The following is a 12,024-nucleotide window of genomic DNA, read 5'->3' on the forward strand; positions in this document are numbered from 1 at the left end:
ATCAATATCATATTTCACACAACAGAACTCCATGTGCAACATGAGTTTTAATGCTAGATAACTGATTAAGGTAAAACCGTACTTTGTTAAATCAGGACAAAACATTTCATCCATCATTTTCAGCTTTGTGCTAGGACTCATTACTTTAAGACAACTTCCGATTAGTGTGTTGTCATTGGATTACTTATTGCTTGCTGGTATTACACACTCGAACATCCTCGCTTTGTCAAATAGAAAACGAATCTCACAATTATTTAATATGGCATGAGTACATTGGGTCAGTATCCCGAGGACATTCAATTGTTCGAAGGTATTTCAAGCTATGTAATAATTAGAAGTATTTGAATTACTGTACGAATTAGGAATTCCCGAAATAACGCAATTTAAGCCACAAAGGACTAGGTGAACATAAACGAACGTATTGCGTTTGTAATTCGAAATAAGACAGTCATCAAGAACAAAGGAATAATCAGGTCATACAAATACCACAAGCTACTACGTCACTGGAGTAAAATCAGCATACTTAATCTCTTAACGAATCTGGGTAACCGTAATGGAAACGCAAGCTAGTTATGTCATTAAATTTCCATGGAAGATTATAACAAGGACATTGATACATTGAAGACAGGGGCCCTCTTAAAGTAATATTTATTCATGAACAACATCCAGGACGTTTTCATTGCAGTAGACAAAACATCGACGTCTAATCGGTTCGGGACAACTACAGGATTAGATCATGTTCCTCATTGATGAGTAGGTTGAATAAGAAATTGGAAAGCGATGTTACAGAAGGTACATCTAGATTGAATTGACCGACACAAAGTGATAAACGATGCCGAATTCTAATACGAATGAATGGAAACAACTTGACTGAGTAGTGTTAGTGGATGACTACAAGAATCAGACCCGATAGTTTTTGTATTGAAATTAAATTGGTATAAACACTACAATCAGCAGCAGTTGCATCGGATTAAAGATAGCACTGAGAATAGAATACACAGCAACTGCATTATAATAAAATAGAGAACTGCACTAAACAGGTCTAACTCGTATTGTACTGAAATGAGTAAATTGTCCGCTTTCAAATAGTCAACGCGTCTCAGGTATTTATGAATCAACAAGACAGTTGAATACGATTAGCAGATAAACAAACTGCGGTTCGTTAGGATTTATCACACAAATCAACCAGCAGGATTGAGCTAATAGATTTAACTGTTCCATGTTCGATCTGAGTGGGTTGTTGTGAATTTTATACGTCAATAATACCCATTACAATCATTCTAACAAAATGTTCGGGACTACATTACCGATCGGTTGAGCTATTAGGCTGTATGATCTCCAGGATGCATTGATAGTGCAGTGAGAGGAAAAATAAGTAAACTCTAATCCCATAGTGTCAGTAAGCTTTCGGAACTTAGTAAACAAGGACTACAATTAATCGTAGGCAAAGAAAAACTACTTTCTAGTTTTAAACCTGCCTGACGTGAGTGGGAAACGAACAAAATTCAAAACATATAGGCCGAACGTATTATTGTAATCTAATTTACTTGAAACATTTAACCATTTGTCTATACTATCTGGAGGACTGCACCTAATACTACTCACAACGCATTTACCTCTGATAAATAATGAGGATCAGACCCATGACAATATCTAAAGAATTCTATGAAAATTCACAAAACTATCAATTTCTCATCTTTAAGGAATAACGTAACTTAAACTGAAACCACTAGGTGCATTTATTGAGGACATACATACAGCTTTCATTCTTTTTTAAAGAGAAAGAAAAAACATAATGATATAAAATATTCTGTTAATAAGTCAAATCAATGCATTGAAACAATGACATACAGATAGTTATAACATAGGAGTTAGATTAAATATTGATTATACACTGAAAACCTGACATATAAACATGTGGAAAAGATGGACAGGACATAATCATCGGCTACAAATGAACTCCACAGTATGACTTTACCTTATCCCACGTGCATAAACAGAAGGCCGTAGACTTTTTTCATGAATACGTTTCTTATTTTGATCAACTTGAAAACAATGCCAAATACGCAAAGTTTCATCAGATGCACAGCTAACAACCATTTCTTCATTTGGAGACGATGCAATACACAATACACGACCTTGATGCTCTGAAACAGGAAGGTATATTATTTTTTTATGATCATGAACATAACACAAATGACTTCAACTTTGGAAAACCCAAATAGCTTACATTTGAATGTTTTAAAAATTCCTGAAAACTGTATTTTGGATGCTTTCATTACAACCAAAACGAACGTATGTTAAGATTTAACGACAGGAAATTTGAGTCTGTTAAAATGTCGCAGAACATCCTACTAAATTTTTTTTAACTTATAGAACCGCATGCTTTTAGTTAGTTTCAAAGTTATAACCATGTCAACAAATACACAAAATACATGGCTAATTTACAACAATGACTGTGTTGTTGATTTGTTAGCTTAATAGACAGTTGAATTATTAAAATTAGTGTTATCAGGTTTGTGAGTTGTATTATCGGATGTCGGCTCAGTGGTCTATCGGTTACGTGCTCTGGCGTGAGACTGGTAGGTCCTGGGTTTGAATCTCGCGAGGCGAGGTCGTGGATGTGCACTGCTGAGGAGTCCCACAATAGGATGAAACGGCCGTCTAGTGCTTCCAGGTATTTCCTGGTGGTCTAGCTTCAATTGACTCACGCTTTCAACTATGAAAATACTAAATCTCCACAAAATCCCTTCTGATAATTACGATAGTAATTAAAATAGAGTATGTAAATACTAACAAAACTACCTGAACTGTTTATTTACCTTTCATGTAAATCAAATAAACAGATGTAACTTTCGAAACATTAGTGCTTGGGTTTCTCTTGTTTGTTTGTTTTGTAAAAGAAAATGTGTTGTGTGAAATGATACGCCCTAATGAATTTTGGTTTACTGTATGTTAATTCGTCGTCATAGTAGTACACTTAGAAATCCAAGATAACAACTATGTTTTATAAAATGAATTCACGCTAAATCACATACACAAAGGGACTAATAACAAAATAATAATTCATTTTAGATTTAATAACACAATTTCAGTATGGATCAGCTGTGAAAAATTTCAGTTCATATGTGAAGTAAAGTAGGAACTAATGAGTTCTTTAGTATCATACAAATTCAACATGAATAACATACATCGACAACGTACAGGCATACGAGTGATATATAAGAAATAGATATGATGTAATGTATTAAACAATCATTTAGTGGAAATCAACTGGAGCAAATATGAACGAACATCACCGCTGATAATACCTCAAAACAAAATAGGATCTGCATATTGTGTAATTAGTATTTAAGTTCATATTCAATATTGAATTTAGTAACCTTAACCAGAATTTCTTACCTAAGTGGGTAACTTTGGTGATTTCTGGATATTTCCATATAACCAGTTGTTTAAGAGGATCTCCATGACTAGTTAAAATTTCACGATATTCTGTATTCCATATAATACCAGAAATCTAGAAAGTAAATGAATGATTTGAAAATGAGTTGTCATACATTTTTACTTATTGGATAAATTTGTTAAAGTCAGAAATGAAGCTTACAACAAAACACCGTTTGTTTTTTAATACCGAATAAAAATAGGCAAGTCCTAATAAAGGAAATAAATTAGTTCATGATTTGGAGAAGCACTGTTTGCTCTGAGGGTCAGTGACAATAGTGGGTAGACCGAATTGAGGTAGGCAGTGTAAGATTGAGAAGATATATCCTCACTAAGGCACTGGTTCAGTTACTAATATTAGAAAATTTATCTCATTGTATTTTCAGTGAAGTACTTCAGCAACCATGTAAACACTTGTCGACATGAAAATTCGGGATTTGGAATGCTTTGCAAAAAGAATACTAAAAGATAAATAATACAGTGTTCTGAAGAAAAGCATCAAAGACCTATGTGACATGTAGTGAAAATTTTAGGTTACAACATTCCAAATGCAGCTATTACGTTCGTATTTCACAGAGTAGTAACGGCTGTTGTTCGATTGAAAAGATGCTCGGAATTCGCCGAATTCGATAACACTTGTGTTAGCCTTTAAATGTAACTTATTTACCAAGTACACGTTGTTGTACATAATTCTAAGCGGGACGTTTTTAAGTGTAAGATCTAACAATATTATTTGGCTACCCAAATCGATGAAGGGTGTTAAGCACTGTGACGAATATACCAACGTTGTTTCTGTATTGTACATAGATTGTTTTTTCTACAACTTACATAAAGGGGTTATTCGCTTTTGATCTACATTGAGAATAACTAAAACATTTTGAAGCACATTTTTCTGTACGCCGCTAGGTAACATGATTAATTTTTCAAATAATGGGTTTATGAACTCATCTTCAAGCCAAGTGAAGCGCGAGCTGAACCGATGATCTACTGATTGAGTGTTTGATTTACTATATTTTACTAGTTTCGCTTTTCCTAAGTACTTGTTCAAATATTTAGTACGATTATTAGGAACTACATTACACTTAGTGAGGACTGTTGGATATTTGTTTCAACTTGAGCGAAATGCTACCTTAAATCATTTCTAAATTTTCACATGTAATTTGACTTTTATCGAGTTTGGATGCAGGATGATGAAAAGCGATCATTCCTTAACGTCTTCAATGAGCACAGTAACAAAGCAGCCTTAACGCTTGTGGATACTGGCTTCCTCGCTTTCAGAAACAAAACTATTTCAGGAAAGTTTTTCAGTTACTCGATGGAACTAAGCTTACCTGAGCCACTACATCAACTGATTTAACACAAGCTCCAGTTGTTGCATTCCAAAAGCGTAGAGTATGATCTGATGTTCCTCCACCTGTGCATAGAAGATTTGGTTTCCAAGGGCACCATGATAATGCCTTAACTGCAGCCTGGTGATCTCTAAGCACATGTTCAGGCTTTGAGAGATCACTAAAAGGCCAAACACAAACAAAGTTGTCATTTGCTCCTGATGCAAGGAAACGTTTATCTGGCGACCAACTCAATCCACAAACTTCCTAGAAAATTAGCATAAAAGGACGAAAACAAGGTGATCGCATATCAACTGAAAACCTAATGAAGCAAAATTAGAAGAACAGATCATAAGGTGATAGCCGATTACGTCTGTTAAAGCAGGCAAAAATAAGTCATTAGTTGCTTCTCGATTTTTATATTAACCACTGATTGCCAATTATTTACTATCAGACAAAGAATTCATGGTCCCACCAGTTTATTTCAAATATTTTGTATTTAAGTCATAGCTTTGATATACATATCTATAAACTCAGTCAGTCGGTTGGTAAGCCTGTCTTTTGATATCTATAAAACAGGAATTTCAGGGATGAAATGGTCAGTTCAATCCAGTTTAGTCATATTCAATTAAATCGAATGACTTGTCACCGTCATCACCAAAAATTGTCAATTTCATATGTTAACGTGGAAGCTTTAAAGAAATTTTACTGACTAATCTCGGAGTATTCATTGTTAGTGATCTTACTCCTAGTTCTATCCAATCGAGTACTGGATATATTATGATTGCGAAAGCATAACACAATATTTCAAAGACACCGGTATTCATAACAATGGTTGGAGACTCTAGGTGACATGGCTCAGAATCGATCACAATGACGTAGGCGTATACACTCTTTATCTTCCCTTAAACCTTGAGATTAAAATTGCTTCATAACTTTCTTTCTTCCTATACTATATTCTTATATACAACCTATCTTTTATATATTACCACCACTAAATTAACTACTTCTATGAATTCGGTGTTCATCTTGTTGTGCTAACGAGGTATGGCAACTTGGACCGATGCATAAATGTGCCTGGTCCTACGTTGTAGCTGACTGACTGATATCAATCTGATTTAATAAATATCAAAACTAGGATAGATGACATAGACTAGTTGGCGTCAAAGTAACAGTCACAAAAATAAAAGAAAAATTCGTGACGGGCAATTTTAGTACTATAAGCAACGAAATTCAGAAATAAGGCATTACAAAACCATACTACCGCCAACCCTCGTTTAATACTACTTTCAAAATGCGATAGGGAATTTCACATTTATGAGTATAATTGTGAATGATTAATAAAACAATTATAAGATAAGGTGGATAAGATAATACATATTAAAATGAATGAATAAGACTATGTGGTTTAAGGATTGATAATAATAGAATTTTTAAAATGTTTGACAAGTAGTTTAGCATTCATAACAGGCGTTCAATCATAAAAAGAACACTACAATTAGATAACAAAACAAGATCAGATATTAAGCAAAGAAACAATAAGAAAAAATGAAAAAGTGTTTAGTAATGTTGGGGATGTGCGATCTCTGATAACGTTAAAATCCTGTTACGGTTAATTATTCAATGTGAACACTACCTATGAAATTCCAATACATTTTTACGATGATTCGTATTAATGACAAATAATTCGTTTAAACATTCTAATCATTTTTGTTTGATATGCAATCGATAGAATTGATACATTTTGATCTGCTGCACTGGATCAACATCAAAAACTTCATCTACAAAACCAGCGTCTTAATTCAGTTAGTGAGGCAGCAAAAAAAAGAAGAGGATAAACGTAGTTTTGTTCAAAGTAGTAAAGTCAGAGTAGCGAATTATTAGCATAGTATACGAACGTATCAAATAATATCAATGGTTTCTGTTATATCCATATCAATAAACCTAACATATTTGTCCGTAAGAAATTTGTAAAATCGCTCTCTTTACCCTCGTCACCATGATAGCTCTCTTTACCCTCGTCACCATGATAGTCAACATTTCAGTCACAAATTTTATATATATATATATATATATATATATATATATAGGTTGTTTGGACCTTAGCATTGATGTTTAAGACTGCAGCTGATCAATCTAATCAATGGAAATTTAGACAGATAACTGGAAAACTGAGAAGAAAACGATTTCGACATTACATAGGAATACAGTTCGACTTAAGTAATAACAACTTAAACATGGTGAAAGCACAAGCATACAGTCCTAAGACACTGAAATATTACAGTTGATTGATCACTGTTTAGAGACAGTTGTCATGTTTGTCTAGTCCTTTAGTGTTGATCGAATTCTGTCGATCAAGTTACAATGTAACCACAAATCTAAGTGACTCGACATCGCGTGCACTAAATTGAGATGTTAAGTAGAAATAGTCTACAGCACATTTACGAGTGCAGAATATCACGAGTCATATATCTAAGGTTTAACATGAATTTTGGTCAAGATTTGAGCGCACAATACAACAAAAGTGAATGCCGAATAAATAAAAGACAAGCAGAAAATATGTATAAAGATCTCTTTAACTGAAGCTAGAGTAATCCTAGCTTTGCAATCAGTAATCTGGTCCAGTTTTCAAAGTAATAAATAGAATCATTGAACTTAGATAACGAAAACATCTCTGCCTTACGAGAAGTAGACAACTATTCTGAGACAACCATGGAAGGAAACACTACGAAACGAATTGACTTTGTCTAAATAGAACTCAACGAAATAGTTAGTTTACATAGGTTGTAACACCCCTGAGCACTAACACGAAGATTATGGAAGTTGTAGAATAAGACCGGAACATGAGACAAAATTATGTAACGCTAAGATTCTTGGTGTCATGAAAAATTATTAAGACTAAGCATCGAGAATAATTTAGGGACACTCCGGAATATATATAATAACAAGAATGTACAAAATAGATGCTACGAAACGTCTAAGACTCAAGAGCAAAGAATAATTAGGACAGTGCAATACAAATATTCAAGTAGGTAGAAATCAATAACTAGGTCAAACTCATAAATGGCTACACTTACGCAGAACCGAACACACGGTAAGATTGTCAGTTGAAACCTACCTGGGTATGAAAATCACTAACTCCAACTTCATGATGAGCGATCCGCGTATCGTGATGTCTAATATGTCCTGATTTAGATGCACTGGAAACTAAATACTCACGCCAAGTGACGGCTGGTACGCGGCCGGCAGAGCTGACACCTCCAAGTCGCATCGTACGTACTAGTGACTGGCTGGAAACATCCCAAAGTTGAACACGACCAGCGCTAAGTCCAATGGCAATGATATTGGGAGAATCAGGAGACCATTCCAAACTCGAAACATATTCATCGTCAAAACCACAGGACATAAGACAAGTGATATCTCCTGAAGATGAGTTCCAAAGATAAACTTCTTGATTTAACGCGACAGCCAAAATATTGTCCACAGACCAGTCCAAAATATTAAGATAAAAATCATCAATAATGTCCGGAGCATCAAGAACTTTCTCTGGCATCTAAATGAAATAATTTCAAATTTTGGGCAATAAATATCAAGCATAGTTGTACAACTACTTGGAAAAGTCATAAAAAAAGGAAAACGTAAAGGTGAAGGAAAATTACTAGTAATGCCAGTAAACGTAACACAGTTAATGCTGCATGCTTTAGATTTGTTATTCAACATGAAAGCGAAATTAAGGAGACAGATGAAGGAGGAGTATAACCAGAAACAAACAAACGAATAGAAATAAGCGAACGAGAGTAGTATATAGTCAGAGGAACAGCACTTGAAATTACAAATAGAAACAAACCTTATAAATAGGGGAATTCCACTTATATTTTTATGACGAATGTCAAGGGGAATTACAGTAGTACCGCCATTGGTTCCTATTATGAGCTATAGCTGATAACGTCTCAAACCATTACATTGTGCGGTCTCTAAATACCCAGAACAGGGAGCCGTGATGGACAGAAAGATGTCGGTCCTATACAGATTTCTTTCGTTCAAAGGAGCCAATTTATAACTAGACAAAATCTATTTCTTCCAACCAACACTAGCGTTTGCAATTAATGCACGATACTGAAACCGCTGAGACGAAATTCGTAACACCACCAGACCAATGAAGGCAGTGTTTCACGATCGAACACCAAATAAATCATTGTCGCTGTCTGAACCATAACTCACATTACTGACATGGTGTTGAAACTGGATATCAGCAACCCTTCGGCGACAACAATGATCAAACTCAGAGGGTCGCTGAAAATCCCTAATCCGAAGACGCCAGGCTTTGTAAGCACAGAACAAAACTGTTATTAATAACGCGTTAAAAACAGGACCAAAATCACAACATTGTCAAAACTTTCTCAGATTGGTATGAGCCATTCTAGATTTAACTACACGTGGGTTGGTTTCATCACTCATGTCACCACCAGCATTCATACAACTACAAAGGAACACGAACATTTCAACTACTTTTGATGACTCATTACAGAGAGTGAGTGCCGAAACAGGCTTCTCGTAATCTTTATAAGCACTTTTAGTTTAGGAAGTAAAAAGTGCAAGACTTACGAACACTGCCAAGTAGCTAAGTGAGATTTGGGTGGTTTGTGTACCGTAACAATGTAAGTCATCGTTCGCAGACTTAAGGTCGAAAAGTCCTCCAAGCAACAGACCTAGACTACCACCACTTATTCATATTAGAGCTACTTCCAGAATGTCATCGATGGTTGTATGCTCTTCTTTGTACCTGATTTCACCACCTTTGCATTCAAATCTCCGCCTAGCACCGCAATATTTTCGGGATATGCTTTCTTGAGAAAACCATTTACTCGATAGTAAAACTCATTCCTGGTTGTGATGCTTACTCACAGACAGAGATTACGAGGTTTCGTTTTCCACTCTAGTCTCTCACACTGACGTGATTTTTGAACCAAAGAGCACATAACCTGTTATTAAGGATTCAATTGATTAGTGCTGCATCTGTTCTGACACTTGGTGCAACACGTGTTAAGAAAACCGAACGGTCCCAAAGGGGCTCCGGACAAGGACATAAAAAATAAACCTTCTGAGTTGATAGATGGGACACAAATCAATAGTACTTTGTTGGCGTCTCGAATAAGGGTCTTGGAGATACAGCTAATATTGATATCAAAAATTTTGAAAGACATAGCCAACCTGTCTGTTTTTCCATCCGGATCAGTATGCAAACGTCGGATGCCAATTTAAATGGTACATGTGGTTTCAAAAAGGCTGTATCATAAAACGCATTCCGTGGGAGCATTCATAAATTAGACCATTCAGCGACAGGACAGAACAATTACAAGAGATGAGTCGCTAATTTAGTTGAAAGGTAAAAGTGCGCACAGGGAATAATGGGGAATGAAGACAGTGAAACGATTTCATTCTTTACGAGGTTACTGTAAGTATTGTTTGAGCAAGTAATGTGGAACAGAATAGTTCCTTCAAAACTATATCTTATCTCATTTTTGTGTGGGCTAGGATACTGCCTGGGCGCCCAAACCGGAGGTTGTCTTCTTGGGTGACCACTTTTCGGTACGATGATCTAGGGGTCTAATCAACAAATAGATAGGGCAACGTCAGGAGACACGATCCCATGGTAGCCAATAACCAAAATACGCTCGTACACCATTCGTTCCTTTATTGTCCTGAGCCTACTGCATCGTTTGTTTGCAACCAAGGTTCCTCAACTCCCTCTGCATCTACTAGACCTATGTTCTCACCGAGTATATATATATGAATTTTTAAATTAACTCAGCTTATAAAATTCCATTTTAGGCACTGATTTAAAAATGCAAGTGAACACTCGTCATAATGTTCTGTCATTCAAATGGATTGGAAGGAATTATTAATCCACCATACTTTTTGTCCAATATGAAGTGATGCGACGTGACAGAGACGCCTTGGCTTGATTTGAAGGTGAAGACAAGCACCTGGATGTCTTCGTATGGGCAGGAGTTATTTCTATACCATTAAACGTAATAGCTTGTTGAAGCTAAAGATCTCGCCTATGGAAGCCTGCAGTTATAGTATATACAGTAAAAAACGATGGAACAAGTGAATTTTGAAGACAAAGCTGAAACGTCCTCACCGTTGAGCCTTTAATACTGAAGATAGAGATGCATCAAAAGCTACCTATCGTAATGTTATTTCACAAATCAAATAGAGCATCACAAACCAAAATGCAAACCAATCATATAAAAAATCGCGTTAGTCGTATAAATAAAAGTAACCACTACATAGCGTTAATCCCGTTATTCAACAAACTAACCAAACGCTCGTATCTGTAGTGATGAACTTTAAAGTCTGAATGTTTCGTTTCTTACCTGGGGTATAGCGCGCTTATAGAGTCCCTTTACAGTCGATACTGAGCTATTTGTGGGGCAGTGTACATTACCACTATCTCGAATGGCAGCATTATAGCGGAGGATTCGACTTCCAGGACAGTCATTAGTATTTAAACTATCTGCTACAGCTTGTTGATAATCAACAGCCTCTTCATTTGATGGATCTTCGTTGCATTTCCGAATTACATGCCGCGCTCGGCACATGTTTGTTGATGACCTATTAGGAATAAATCTGTCACAAAGTAAGATCAAAAGATATTTGTCACCTGTCACCATCACATTCGTGTACCGTTGGTATTTTTTTAATGGAAGAGTTAGGTGTCCTTTTGAAAGAGTTGCTTGGATCATCTGAGACCAGGCCACCACGAGATGGAGTTCTCGTCGGAGTTTTAGAACTACGAAGTAATTGGACAGTGTGGTACTTACTTAGATTTGCCTCTCGAAATTCCAAAAGCTCTGTTCATGCTACAGTTTTGATTGCTATCCTGAAGAGATCTACTGAGGCTGCCATCTCCACAACTGATATCTGAGAAAGTCCGAGAAAATCCTGATAAAACCATCAAGATGTATATATAAACTGTAAAAGAAAACAACGAAAGTTATTTAAAATCAAAGCATTCTTCATTAAAATACATACACACTGGTAAAGAATGGTCTGAGAACAGAGAAAACGGTAACAAAACTACTGCTAACCTAAGCTACTGATTAGACGAAAATCAACATAGACAAGAACCATGCTGGTATTGACAGAACACCTGTCAAAAGATCAGTAAAAAACCGTAAGTTAAATATAATCAGAATGAAATGCCAATAATACAGTTAAATATTTAAATCTCGCTTCGTATATTGTGGTT

At 35.7% G+C, this 12,024-nt stretch overlaps 1 protein-coding gene across 1 annotated transcript; it reads right to left on the reverse strand.

Moving 5' to 3' along the window:
• Positions 1–1,794: 1,794 nt before the first annotated feature.
• On the reverse strand, positions 1,795–11,634 carry Smp_004060 (putative cell division cycle 20 (cdc20) (fizzy); the record flags this gene model as incomplete). The annotated part of the gene is made up of 7 exons (XM_018793068.1): positions 1,795–2,147; positions 3,403–3,517; positions 4,773–5,036; positions 7,888–8,322; positions 11,150–11,402; positions 11,437–11,565; positions 11,597–11,634. 7 exons carry the CDS (start codon positions 11,632–11,634, stop codon positions 1,975–1,977), a joined length of 1,407 nt encoding a protein of 468 aa, XP_018647617.1. The 3' UTR covers positions 1,795–1,974.
• Positions 11,635–12,024: the final 390 nt, after the last annotated feature.

Source organism: Schistosoma mansoni, chromosome 1 (genome assembly GCF_000237925.1).
Source record: "Schistosoma mansoni strain Puerto Rico chromosome 1, complete genome".
Lineage (NCBI taxonomy): Eukaryota > Metazoa > Platyhelminthes > Trematoda > Strigeidida > Schistosomatidae > Schistosoma > Schistosoma mansoni.